This window comes from Mus caroli, unplaced genomic scaffold, assembly GCF_978045245.1.
Source record: "Mus caroli unplaced genomic scaffold, Mus_caroli_1 scaffold_1, whole genome shotgun sequence".
Taxonomy (NCBI): Eukaryota; Metazoa; Chordata; class Mammalia; order Rodentia; family Muridae; genus Mus; species Mus caroli.
In genome coordinates, this window is record NW_028227256.1 from 83,463,623 (window position 1) to 83,478,393 (window position 14,771).

A 14,771-nucleotide genomic window follows, 5' to 3' on the forward strand; every position below is an offset into this window, starting at 1 on the left:
TGTGTCCAGGAACTTTCTGCTGGTTTCACTTTACTTTGCCTATAAAGGTCTTAAAAGCGAGTGAGCTGCCTTTCCCTCTGCATATTCTCTGTTCTCTCATTTGGCCAAATCATTTTTTCCCAACTCTGTCACTCCAGGGAATGGGGGTGGGAGCTCCAGTAGATTTCCCATCTATAGATGTAGAGTCCAAAGAGTTTTAAGATGTTCCTTCCTGACCCCAGCAGTATCAGTGGTGCTGTTTGGTTAATGTCAAACTGGGAGGCAAAGCGTTGCTCAAATTCTGAATTTCCCAACTCTCTTCTTTTCACTGAGATGCCTACTTATAAGTGATGGTTAGAGTCACAATCTAAGCTTGGTTTGGGGAATGATCCCAGAGAATAGGACAATATACAGGGAACCAGACTTGGGTCTAGATCGTAGCTCACTGGCTTTAAATGAAATTCCTCCTGTTGAGATTTGACTCACTGTGTAAGGACTCAGTAACACAAGTTAACAAGGGAACATAGTCAAGAGAAAGATAAATTTAAATAGTGTCTGTTTAAATGTTAAAACTCACCCTTCCTTTTGACAAAAATTGTTCTGTTAGGATGGGGACAACTGTGTATCTGAACTTGAACCTATTTTCAGAGGCTGTGACATCTGCTCAGCTAATATCTTCTCTGGGAAAGAAATATAATTTATTTTTAAGTTTTAAGGTAATTAGAAAAAAATAAATAAGTGAATTAAGTTTTAAAAGTAAAAGAAAACCTAAACAGTCGAAACCTAAACCTAAGCTTTGTGTCTGCTGGCCCAGCCATGCATGTTATTTTAGGTGTGAAACAGCTCAGATGAAAGCTCGCCCATAAATCTCGAGGATATTTTATTGGTAGTGCTTTATAATAGAGATCAAAGTTTGGGATTGGAAGCCTGTCTTCATGTAGAATCCAACGAGTTTTAAGATGTTCCTTCCTGACCCCAGCAGGTTGTCGGTGGTGCTGTTTGGTTAATGTCAAACTGGGTAGCAAAGGGTTGCTCAAATTCTGAATCCATGGATGTGTTGATATGAAAAAGGTGACCCTTTCAGCAGAGATGTTGGCTGGCAAAGATATTATCTATTTCCTTTAAGTTTCTTTAGTCTGTGAGTGGGGAGCTAGCTGAGCATGCCTTGGTGTGAAAACTTCTAAGACCCAAGCAAAGGAGAAAACCCTGACTTGCCATGCTGCAAATCTGGGGTGAACTGAGGGAGTGAGGGGATGGTTACCTAAGGAGCCAGCCAGAGTGTGACCTCTCAGACAGTAGGAGACCCCCATTACTTGTGAGTGTCTGGCCTGATGTCACTGCTCATCCTTCCTGTTCCTCCGCACCCAGATGATTGATTCTTCCCTTCTGTGGCCCTTTCAACTGGTCACAGGGCTGTCCTGGCTCACCCACTGCTGAACTTGGCCAGCCTGCCTGCTGTGGCTTTAGCAGATGTTTCTGCTCTCTGAGGCTCATGTTAGGTTTTATAGCCTTGTTGGTACCCCCACCCAGCAGTATTGGGCAGTCATGTACTGACCTAAATGACCAGTTCCCTCAACTCTCCCAAGCCCTGGTCCAGAATGCTTAGAAAGTCAGGGTTCTGTCATCACTCCTTGCTCTACAGCCAGCCTTTAAGCTATATCCAGACTGAACTTTGGGCTTAGGTCTGAAACATTCCCCAGTTCTCTGCCCTCACTGCTGCCAGATCTATAGTTCTTCCCCACTTAGCAGGACTGAGAGCCGCCATTGTCAGGGATGCAAAACTGAAAGGGATACTGGTCCTGGTCCTGATCAGAAAAGGTTGACACATTATAAGCACTTCTAGTACACTGGACTGCCTTAGTTACAGAAGTACAGAGAGGAAAGGGAGGTCATGTCTCCCTGGGTTGGAAGGACTGGGGGACAGCTTCTGCAAGAGCCAAGAAGATGTCACAAAGGTCAGCTTTGAAATGTCTCACATTTTAGGAGAATGTCTGGATAGATAGAAATAGGTACTGGGGACCTTCCATGCAGAGAGTTAAAAAAAAAAAAAGTGTGCTCAGAGGCTGGAGGGATGACTTGGCAGTTAACAGTCTTCACTACTTCTGGAGGAAACCCAAAGTTGGTTCCCAACACCCACCTGGCATCTCACAACCACTAGTTATCTCCAGTTCCAAAGGATCTTACCTTTCCTGGCCTCTGGTGGTACACAGAGCTCACATAGGTGCACATGTGTATGCACGTTCACGCACACTTACACACAGAGAGAGAGAGACAGAGAGAGACAGAGAGAGACAGAATACATAAAGGCTTTAGAAACACTGTTTGAGGAACAGATGTAGTGTGACCTTGCTGGGGTATGAAGTTGGAAAGAGGCTCAAAGTGGCAGACTAAGCAGCATGGGCATCCTTCGGGGTATTAGGTTATGCTCAGTTTTGCAACAGTTGAGTGGCCTTCCTTCTAAGTAGAAACTCTCTTGAGTGCTCTGATAAAGGAAAATTCAGCCAGAGTCAGGGCTAGCATATCATTACCAGGGTCTGTTCCACATCACTGCCTCTTGAAACTTTGAGTAAATGCCCCGACATAGGCAGAGACACTTGTTCATAGACTCTCAAAAGTATTTATCAATGCTATAGTATCATGCTGGACAGTCACCTCCAATGCCAGCAATGCCTATCACAGAGCAAAAAGGAAGGAGAAGCAAAGGGAGGGGAAATGGAGAAGCTGTTTCTCCAGGTACTGCTGCTGCCTACATTGAGATAAATGCAGAGGGCAGATTCTCCCTAGCAGTTAGCTTTTAGTGCATGTGACTCTTGGCCACTGATTGTGGGGACCTAACCCTGCTCTTTCTGTGTTTTGTTTTTGTTGTCATGGACTTGAGGTGTTATTGTATAGCTCAGGATCTCCCCACCTCTGTCACCATATCCAACCTATAGATCTAGTCTTTAGTGAAGACTTCCTGGCCCAACCAAAAGTATCTGGGACCCATTCATCAATAGGAGACCAAAATCCAGCTCACCCAGCACATGGAATCCTGGGAAAGGGAAAGGCAATAGGACCTGATATAAATAGGATTGCAGGTTATCACCAGATAAGAAAGAAGATGCACAAGAAGAGAGACAGCTCAGTCATTAGGAGCACTTGCTGCATAATCATGACCAAACCTCAACGATATCCCAGTAGCCAGATGTCCTTACAAAACACCTGTAACTCATGCTCTGGAGGATCTGATACCTTCTGGTCTCTGCTCGTGCTCAGGTACACACAGCTATAGATAACCACATGCATCATGCAGGCACACACACACACACAAACTCTAAAAGTAAAGAACATACCGAAGTCTGGAGTAAAGGAAGGTGTTATTTGCCTCAGCAACACACATATTAAAATTAGGATGCAGAGATTAATACTGCCCTTGAGAAAGGCTTATATGCAAAGTTGAAGAGCGTCCATATTTTAAAAAATAAAAATTACTGAGGTAAACTTTATTTTCCTGGTTTTCCATTATTTTCATGAAATACCTAAAGCTAGGTATGAGGTTTATTAAGTTCAATTTTGTATCTTGACTCTTTGTTTGATAGTTGTTTGATTGGTTTATTTGGTTTGCTTGTATGCTGTTGCTGCTATTGTTGTTTGTTTTAGTTTTGAGACAAAATGTCATGTAGCCCAGGCCAACCTTAAACTCTTCATGTAGCCCAAGCTGACCTTAAACTCTTCATGTAGCTGAGGGTGGCCTTGAACCCTTGATCTCCTCTCCTCTATCACACAAGGATAAGATTAAAGGTGCATGCTGAACTTTGAAGCCTGGAAGTCCAAATGACATAAGGCCACCTCTAGTGAGGGCCCTTGTCATCTCCTCAAGGCAGATAGTATGGCAATGACTGTATAAAAAGAAAACATATGGCATGACAGTCAGCTAGGATGAAAGGAGGAGCCAGTATTAGCCTCACCTGTCAAAGTTCCTACTATCTGTCAGCACTGCTCTACTGAGAAACAGGCTCTGATCACACAAACCCTTGATGAGAGAACATTCAAATCATCTCTAAATTATAACAGAAGTTCTACCAACAATGATTCATGAAGAGCTTTGCCACTGGTATAGGAAACTATAGACTATATCCAAAAAGAGAAAACCAGTGTCCACATTTGAACACTGTAAATAGAGACAAAGAAAATCACTTGACCAAGGTTTAGAATGCCAGACCTTAAGCACAGGCACTGATTGGGTGTTATAGGCCAGGACTGTTGCTGTCACAAGGTAACCAATAGTTCAGGAGGTGAGAGGGGATGGGGAAGTAGAAATGGCAGTGTCTTGTTTCTTAAGTGATTTGGGGAAGTTTTGTTGTTTATTTGTTCATTTGATGGAGGATACGGTACTGTTCTTACAGAAACATCAGTACAGGGAGGATGGAAACACACAAAGGGAATAAAATACCAGGCTCTCTATTCTCATGCTGTGTTTAAAGAATTCATGATGTTCAGATTCAGGTATCAGAACAGAAGAGTCTAGATTCCAAGAAGAGGCAGGGCTCAGAATGCAGAGGACAGAAACCAAGGAGAAGGAGGCAGGAAGAAGAACAGAGGACAGAAGGTAAGGGCCAACCAAGAAGGGAGTACAGGAAAGACCAGTCTTGAGTGTTCACTGGTTCTGTATTTTGAAAACAACATGTGGTTATAGATTATATAATATATATTACTTTCCATATGGTCATATGTACACAAATGAAAGGCATGGATTTCATGCCATCATGCTAACATTCTGAGAACCGGGATCCCATGGTGTTTGTGCTTTCAAGTCTTGGTTTATAGAATCTAAAATTCCTACAAGGAATTTTACAAGGAGTGTGTAACTTGTATAATTAAGAGAAAAAATGAAAGCTGAGAAGTATAAACCATTCTGAGAAGCTTTAAGTGGAGCGACTGGAGTGTGACTGGCAGAGGAATATAGTCTGGAGTTAAGGGCAGCTCCACCTTTGCACTTGGGGAATCGAACCAGATGAGAAGGGAGATCACTAGCTAGAGCTCCAGGCTGAAGGCAGGGGACACTTGCCATGAGATAACAGGACCAGGGCATCCCTGAAAAGCTAGGGAAATTGGCTTAAGAGAGTAGTTGTTAGAGAGTGCTAGAAAGGGCTTAAGTCTACCTTCTCTGTGTACAAGAATTGAGTTTTTCTGCTGAGAAAGAGTGAGAAGGTAGAAGAATTGGAGGAGAGAAATAACAAGTGTGAAGCCTGGGGGAAGATGCTATCAAGGCATGGCAGGAGCTGAGACTATTTGTTCATGCATCCCTATATAGCCCAGCATGTTTCCTGCCACCTTCAGTGTTTAGCCAGTAGGGTCCCAAGAACAAAGAAGGCACACTGTGAGATTGGTTACATGACTTGCAGTTAGGACAGTGGAGTTGGGCAGCTGGGGAACTGTGATGAAAGTCCATAATAAGCAGGGAGGAATACAGGCAGGGCCAAGAGAAAACTACCAAGCCCACGGGAGCATAGGCACTGGCCCTATGTTTTCGGCAGCAGGACTTTCTCCACACAGAGATCCTTCCTGGTTATCTTGGTGCTCTGCACCTCACTCGGGCCCAGAATCTCTCCAGAGACTGTGATGGGCCTCACACAGCCAATGTGCTGCACAGAGTCAGGCAGGGCATCTTTCTTCCTCCTCACCTGCCTGGGCAGAGTTTTGAAAAAGTGGCTTTAAAGAGAATAGCCCCACCTTGCCAGTCCTCTGCCACAGGAAAGCCTGCTGCACTCCGGGTTGAACAGGAACGCATGCACAGTGACCCCTGGAGGACCAGTGGATTTATGAGAGGCTGTGATGTGCCAAACCACAAATGTGATCGTAACCTCTTAATTTCTTCTCCTTTGAAAGGCAGAGGCCTAACCACCTATTTACAAAACGGGATGAACATGCACTGTTTCCTCTGAATTCCATCTGATTCCTTACCCAGAATCTAGTAGAAAGTGTATTAAAAGGACTGTCCCTTAAAAATTAAATGCATTTCTGCTGCCACAGCTTCTTCATGAAACTTGAGGTCTTTGGCATCTGACCAGTGGGAGGAGTAAAACAGTTTTGATAACCTGGACAGCTACAGGGAATACTAGTGGATTTTTGTTTTTGTTTTCCAGAGTGTTGCCAAGAAAATCTTCCCTTTCTATTGAAAGTACTAATCACTATGGGCATTTTTTTGAGAAAGATGTTACTATAGAATATCTGTCAGCAAGGATTTCATAAACTGTTGGGATTTGGGTTTTTTTGTTTGTTTGTTTGTTTTTGTTTTGCTATTTCACAAATGTGTGTGACAGAGAGAGAGAGAGAGAGAGAGAGAGAGAGAGAGAGAGAGAGAGAGCATAGAAAACAGCAGGATATTTATCTTATACCAAAAGTCATCCATCTGTGCACTAATAGTGCCTGCCTGCTGTGTGGAGTAGATAGGAGGACAAAGCCAGACTGACTTGCCTTTGTTCTTGGGGGTTCCATATCCTGGGGGCACCTAACAAGGGATCAGGATACAGTGTGGTCAGGGCCTTTCCAAGTGCTGTAGAAGAGCACGGAGGATGGAGTAAGTAGCTAATTCTTTGGGACTGTCCCACAGCCTCTGTGAAAGATCAGGGGAAGTTATAAAACAGTACATTCTCTGCCTGGGGGAGTCTGGAGAAGCATGGAAATGGCAAGGAGCTGAGTGTAGAAAGATAGCCAAAGTTTGCCTGAAGCAAGGTGTCCAGAAAGGTGTTCCAGAAAATGGGAACACCATGTGCACAAGCTGGAACAGCAAGCAGGCAAGGCAGGTGAAGGGCTTGCAGCGGGTAGGTCCATGGGCTCCAGCTGTGGGTGTACCCTGCACAGGGCTGAATGAGGAAGACTGAGCCAAGTGACACAGGGCTTGGACACCTTCAGCTGATTGTTAATGGGCATTTCAGAGCAATTTCGCTTTGAATAAAACCGATGTTCAGAATCGTCCTAACATGTTGGATTATCAAGAAGTGCCGGGCCCAGAGTCTGACTCGAGGTCGCTGTCCAAAGCCTGTCTGATTTCCACCTGCTGCTACCTCCACTGCACTGCCCTCAGCTGCTTGATGATCTTAAGACCTTAGCTCTACCCCACTTTTCATTCTATACATAACAATTTAGCCCTTTCTTGTTTATGAAAATAGATCAAGATTACTATGTATAAAAAGCATAAAATTATATTAGGTATAACATAGTTTATAAATGTATAACTTAAGAGATGCCTTTGGGACACTGCTGTTAACTGCATTTCCACCTTTATTTGGACTTCACCTGTTTTTCCCATCAGTGTTTTCTGTCTCGGGGTCCAGTCTAGGCCCAAGATACAATGACTTTCTTTTGACAAACACTAAAGCATGATGACCAAAGTAATGTTGTGACTTAAAGTCTTATAACTGAAAGTATGATACTTCCTTGAACATTGTCCAATTAAAAGCAACAACAAAAATAAATATTGAGCTCTGGACTAATTGTTGCAGCCAGTTGCCACAGAACATCTGGTGGCGGCATCTGGCAATGCAACCCAGAAATGATAAACACTATCAATGATAGTGCACCACAGACTGGGTGACTTCACCAACAGACCTATATAGTTGTTCCCAGCTTCAGGAGCTAGCCAGTGTGATTCCTGGTGAAAACCTACCTCACTCATATGTGGCTATGTCCTCATATGGCCTTACCTCTGCACCTCCATGGAGAGAGGGACTGTGTGTTCTTTGTCCTCTCATCCTTAAAATCAGTTTTGTGTAACTAGGTCCCACCCTTATGACTTCATTTAACCTTTGTAATCACTTAATAACCCTGTCTTCAAATACTGTTAAACTGGAGACTACAGCTTCAGTATATAAATGGGGAGGTACAGTTCGGTTCACAGCATAGTACAAAGGCTGAAATTATATAAAAAATTTTAACTTTGTAACTTTGTCACAAAACAGTGTGTATGACACAAAAACTCTATAGTGTGTTGGTGTAAATGGAGACGAATTTTTTGTTTGTTTTGTTTTTGGGGGTTTTGTTTTGTTTTGTTGGTTTTTTTCGAGACAGGGTTTCTTGGTATAGCCCTAGCTGTCCTGGAACTCACTCTGTAGACCAGGCTGGCCTTGAACTCAGAAATCCACCTGCCTCTGCCTCCCTAGTGCTGGGATTAAAGGCGTGCGCCACCACGCCCGGCTACAATGCTTTATAAAACAATGGACGTACAAGAAAATGTAACATATTAGAACACATTTTAACTTATTACTAAAGCTAATGGGGTGCTGAGGCTACAGCTGGCCTAGCATGCACTAAGTCCTGGGTTAAATCCCCAGCGCAGCATAAACCAGGTATGGTTGTGCACACCTGTAACCCCAACACTCAGGAGGTGGGGAATCACAAGTGCAGAGTCATCATCAGCAAAGCCATCCTTTGAGGCAAGCCTAAGCAACACAAGACCCTGTCTCGAAGCAAACAAACAAAAAACAAAATATCAAAGTGTTTGCATCATTTGGGCTGAGGGTATTAAAAAAAAAAAAACAGACAAGAAAAAGAGAAAACACCCTATAGGTAGAACAACAATATGAACTAACCAGTACCCCCAGAGCTTGTGTCTCTAGCTGCATATGTAGCAGAAGATGGCCTAGTTGTCCATCATTGGGAAGAGAGGCCCCTTGGTCTTGCAAACTTTATATGCCCCAGTAAAGGGGTACACCAGGGACAAGAAGGGGGAGTGGGTGGGCAGGGGAGCAGGGTGAGGGGAGGGTATGGAGGACTTTCGGGATAGCATTAGAAATGCAAATGAAGAAAATACCTAATAAAAAATTGGAAAAAGAAAAAGAGAAAGAGAAAACTTCAATAACACTTTCATATAGAAGCTGTTACCAAAGTTTTCAAGTAATCATTGGGTGTAAAACTTCTAGAATACTGCCAAACACCTATTAATTTCTGTTACCAATACCAGCCATGCATCTTAAATCTCTTCTTCCATATTGAGCACATGCTTTCTATGGAAACAGCACATTCCAGAAACTTCACAACGTGAGAGAAACCATGGGGATTGGTTTTGATTTTTCTAATAAAGAAATTTACTAAATTTACATAAATACAGTGTAACAGTCCTCCCTTCCCAGTAAATTGAACCCAGTACAGGGTTCAACAGTATATGTCAAGTTAGGCCACAGTAAGTATAGGAAAGAAATGGTTTATAATGCTATTTCAATTTGGAAAAGAATGTAGGTGGTAATATTATAATCAAGAAAAATATGGGAGAAGGAATAGATTTGAAGGCAGGAGGGAGAGAAGGCAAAGTATCTTGGTGGGGAGAGCAAGGAGAGATACTAATTTTTTTCTGGTATTATAAATAATATTCAGTGACAGCTATTTCTTATAATTTGAAGTATATTAAATACAAACTATTTTGTTTTTAAAAAACAGGTTTTATAATTATATTTTTTATTGTTTATTTGATTGTTTGTATAACCTTAGCTGACCTGGAACTCTCTATGTAGACCAGGCTAGCCTCAAACCCACAGAGATCTATCTGTCTGCTTCTACTTCTGCCTTCTGAGTGCTAGTATTAGTGTGTGCCACCATAACCAGCAAGATCAGTTTATTATTATGAGATTAAAATAATAAGTAAGAGAAATAATTCAGGCTTTAAAAGCTGCAAAATGGGGCTGGCAAAATGGCTCTGTGGATAATGTGCTTGCTGTCAAGCCTGATGGTCTGGGTTCAACCTCTAGTACCTACATAGTAGAGAAAACTAATTCCCCTAAGTTTCCCTGACCCCCACATGTGTGCCATGCTACACACACACACAAATAAATAGTGCGTTTTTTGAAAGTCCTGAAAAATGGGTGGTTGTTTGGCCAATATTCATCTATAAATCTGAATTTATGAACTTCAATTGTAATAGTTATATTGTATTTTTCTGTTTATACTCCAACATAATTTTGTAATTTATGGTATATTCAATTACTAAATTAAAAACTGGTTATTTTACCCTGATAAGATTTTATATTTAGACATTGAATTCTTAAGAATATTTTTCAATCAAAACAGTTATATCACCAAACCTCCCCCCATATTCTTTAAATATTTATTTTTATCTTATATATGAGTGTATATGCACTTTGTGTATGTCTGATACCCATAGGGACCAGAAGAGGGCATCAGATCCCCTCAAATTGGGGTGAGCCACTATGTAGGTGCTAGGAACCAGACCTCTGCAAGAATAGTAAGTTCTCATAGCTGCTGAGCCATCTCTCCAGCTCCCGCCTCCTGTAGGCTCCAAATCTTCTCCAAATCACTCATAATTATTAATGTAGTATTGTATTTTATTATTTAGGGAATAATGACAAGAAAAAATTCTATATATGCATTCCCTGCAGATAAAATTTTTAAAATGAAGAAATTTTTTCTAGCCTTGGCAGAACCTAGGGATGCAGAAGTTGGGCTGTAACTACAAACAGTGACAGTGTTACTTTCTGATACCTTCCCTTCCTACTTCCCAGGCAGAGCTGAGACAGTGTCCTCTTTCTGCAGAGGCCACTAGGAGTGAACCTGCTTCACATCCAGCTCCCTCTGGAAGCTCACCAGAACTCTGTATCTGGGCTATGCCTGAGTGCCTGAGACAGGCTTCTGCGGGTTAGACAAGGATGCTCAGAAACTCTCCTCTGTTCACAGGTGGTCCCCATGCTTCCCAGGCTTCTGTGTGAGGAACTCTGCAGCCTCAACCCCATGACTGACAAGCTGACCTTCTCTGTGATCTGGAAGCTGACCCCTGAAGGCAAGGTAGTAATGAATTCTATTTTATCATTCATTCTCCACGTGCACTGTCTCATCCTATCTCTTGTGGTAAGCACCGTGTCCTGCACTAGACCACAGTTCCACAGTGGATGGATGCAGAGGTCTGGAGTGGCTGCTGTAGGGAAGAAGTCTAAGGACCCTAGCTAGCCTCAGAAGAGCCAGTCCTACCTAGGAGGCAAGGCTGACCCTACTCAGTGCCAGTATTTACCAGCTAACAGAGAGCACTAATTGTGAGATGGGAGCTATGGGTGGATGATGGCTTCAGTAATGGTGCATATACATCTGGAAGGCAGCTAGAAAGCCAGGTTGTAAACTAATAGTGGGAGTTAGTGTTCCTCTGACATGTCCTGAAGAAGACAGCCATGAGAGCTGCAGTTTCCTGGGAGATGGCTGGAAATACAGAGATTAGCAAAGATGAGTAGAGTAACACTTGAATCAGAGCATGAGCTAAGGCAAACAGAGACTAGAGGGTGTCCACAAGCACTCCCTCTACACCGGGAGCAAAGGTGACACTTGGGAGAACCAGCTCCCCCTCCAAAGTGAGCAACCACAAATGACAGAGTCATTCTTGAGGGCGCAGGACTTAGTCAGGCAGGCTTCTGAAAAGCTGGTTGCAAATTTTGTAAAGGAATATGAGAAATATATATGCTATAATAATAGATGGGAGCCAAAAAAGATTTAACTATAAAGAGGTTCCAAATAAAGATGGAAGATTAAATAACCACATTGATTTTTATCCCATCCCAAAAGTTCACTAAAACAACAGTAAAGAGATTTTTAAAAAAAGAAAAAAAGAAAAAAGAAAGGCATAACCCCATAAGGACACAGCACGTGGGCAAGGGGTCAACAGCAACACAGCTGGAACCAGGAGGTCCAGGGAATCAGGAGGGTGAGCATGGGGAGTGGTAACTGATTTAGCAGACCTGGTAAACCCTGAGCCTGAGCCAGGCCTGGAGGGAGCCAGGGGATAAACATTGAGACATTGACAGCACCAGGTAATCAACTGGGAGGGGTGTGGCTAAGAGGCTGACAACAGCTTTGGTGGAAAGTTCATTGAAGAGATTGACCCCTGTGGTCTTAGCAGAAGACCTAGAAATTTTTTTTTCTATATAGAGAATTAACTCCAGGATTCTAGGAGCCAGGCCTGTACCCTGTGAGTCAGGAGGTGGGGATATCTTTCTCTGAGGAATCTAAGTAATCAAGAGTAACCAGTCAGCAACATCCTTAAGGACCTTCCAACCAGCAACCCAACACTGTCTAGTCCAGTCCAGTCCAGTAAAGGCTTAACCTACATAGTGAGAGCCTTTGGGATTTCTTCACTGCTGCTGCTGCTGCTGCTGCTGCTGCTGCTTCTTCTTCTTCTTCTTCGTCTTTCTCCTCCTCCTCCTCCTTCTCTTCCTCCTCCTCCTTCCTCTCTCTGTCTCTGTCTCTGTCTCTCTCTGTCTCTCTCTGTCTCTCTCTGTCTCTCTCTCTCTCTCTCTCACACACACACACACACACACACACACACCCCTGCCTGAACCTGCTCTATGACAGTTCCAGAAACCAGAGCAGAGGAAATGGGGAAAAATGCTGAATGAAACTATTCATTCTTTTTTTGTTTGTTTATTTTGTTTTGTTTTTCAGAACAGGGATTTTCTGTGTAGCCCTGGCTGTCCTGGAACTCACTCTGTAGACCAGGCTGGCGTCGAACTCAGAAGTCCACCTGCCTCTGCCTCCCAAGTGCTGGGATTAAAGGCATATGCCACCACTGCCTGGCTGAAACCATTCATTCTTTTTTTTAAATATATATATATATATATATTTTAGGTATTTATTTCATTTACATTTCCAATGCTATCCCAAAAGTCCCCCCCACGCTCCCCCACCCACTCTCCCACCCACCCACTCCCACTTCTTGGCCCTGTCGTTCCCCTGTACTGAGGTATATAAAGTTTGCACAACCAATGGGCCTCTCTTTCCACTGATGGCCAACTAGGCCATTTTCTGATTCATATGCAGCTAGAGACATGAGCTCTGGGGGGGTACTGGGTAGTTCATATTGTTGTTCCACCTATAGGGTTGCAGATCTCTTTAGCTCCTTGGGTACTTTCTCTAGCTCCTCCATTGGGGGCCCTGTGATCCATCCAATAGCTGACTGTGAGCATCCACTTCTGTGTTTGCTAGGCTCCGGCATAGTCTCACAAGAGACAGCTATATCTGGGTCCTTTCAGCAAAATCTTGCTAGTGTATGCAATGGTGTCAGTGTTTGGAAGCTGATTATGGGATGGATCCCCGGATATGGCAGTCTCTAGATGGTCCATCCTTTCATCTCAGCTCCAAACTGTGTCTCTGTAACTCCTTCCACGGGTGTTTTGTTCCCAATTCTAAGAAGGGGCAAAGTGACCACACTTTGGTCTTTGTTCTTCTTGAGTTTCATGTGTTTAGCAAATTGTATCTTTTATCTTGGGTATTCTAAGATTCTGGGCTAATATCCACTTATTTGTGAGTACATATTGTGTGAGTTCTTTTGTGATTGGGTTACCTCACTCAGGATGATGCCCTCCAGGTCCATCTACTTGCCTAGAAATTTCATAAATTCATTCTTTTTAATAGCTGAGCAGTACTCCATTGTATAAATGTACCACATTTTCTGTATCCATTCTTCTGTTGATGGACATCTGGGTTCTTTCCAGCTTCTGGCTATTATAAATAAGGCTGCTATGAACATAGTGGAGCATGTGTCCTTCTTACCGGTTGGGACATCTTCTGGATATATGCCCAGGAGAGGTATTGCAGGATCCTCCGGTAGTACTATGTCCAATTTTCTGAGGAACCGCCAGACTGATCTCCAGAGTGGTTGTACAAGCTTGCAATCCCACCAACAATGGAGGAGTGTTCCTTTTTCCCCACATCCTTGCCAGCATCTGCTGTCACCTGAATTTTTGATCTTAGCCATTCTGCTGGTGTGAGGTGGAATCTCAGGGTTGTTTTGATTTGCATTTCCCTGATGATTAAGGATGTTGAACATTTTTTCAGGTGCTTCTCAGCCATTCGGTATTCCTCAGGTGAGAACTCTTTGTTTAGCTCTGAGCCCCATTTTTTAATGGGGTTATTTGATTTTCTGGAGTCCACCTTCTTGAATTCTTTATATATATTAGATATTAGTCCCCTATATGACTTAGGATAGGTAAAGATCCTTTCCCAATCTGTTGGTGGTCTTTTTGTCTTATTGACGGTGTCTTTTGCCTTGCAGAAGCTTTGCAATTTTATGAGGTCCCATTTGTTGATTCTCGATCTTACAACACAAGCCATTGCTGTTCTATTCAGGAATTTTCCCCCTGTACCCATATCTTCGAGGCTTTTCCCTACTTTCTCCTCTATAAGTTTCAGTGTCTCTGGTTTTATGTGGCTTTGCAGGTGCAGAAAGCTCACTGCAACCCCAGTGGTAGGGATGTGCCATCCCTAATGTACAAACCCTTATAGAGTCTCAGGATATAGGAAACAAGGAAAGACCCAGAGGCCTTGGAAGGCCAAAGGAAGGCACACATACAGTAGACCAGAAGGTAAACCGAGTTCAGACTCTTTCACTCCAGTCTCAGAAGCTTTGTGATAGTGCAGGGAAAACTCCCTGTCTAAAAGGATAGGATCCCTATCAGATATATCCTGCTAAGCTCAGTAAACTGTGAAAGTCAAAAGGCATGTCTTCAGGCATGTGCAGTCTCAGAAACAAAGCAGAACTTACAAAGCTCTTCTTTGGGAAGCTTCATAAGGTCTTGTTGTTGGTCCTGTAATCATAGAAGCCAAGTTATGAATCTTGTGAGCTGAAAGCCAGCCTGGGATACTCAGAAAAACTGTCTCAAAGAGAAATAGAAATGAGAGAGGAAGCAGGAGGGGAGGGAAGATGAGAGAGAAAGAGAGAGAGAGAGAGAGAGAGAGAGAGAGAGAGAGAGAGAGAGAGAGAAGAAGAAGAAGAAGAAGAAGAAGAAGAAGAACAAGAAGAAGAACAAGAACAAGAACAAGAA

At 43.0% G+C, this 14,771-nt stretch overlaps 1 protein-coding gene across 3 annotated transcripts in view; it reads left to right on the forward strand.

Annotated features, from left to right (window-relative positions):
• Dis3l2 (DIS3 like 3'-5' exoribonuclease 2) overlaps nucleotides 1–14,771 on the forward strand; it is a 357,736-nt gene that overhangs the window by 269,786 nt on the left and 73,179 nt on the right. For all 3 annotated transcript variants that reach the window (XM_029476858.2, XM_021163217.2, XM_029476861.2), the window contains one exon: nucleotides 10,645–10,752. In XM_029476858.2, coding sequence (XP_029332718.1) covers nucleotides 10,645–10,752 — 108 coding nt within the window. The remainder of the gene's footprint in view (nucleotides 1–10,644; nucleotides 10,753–14,771) is intronic.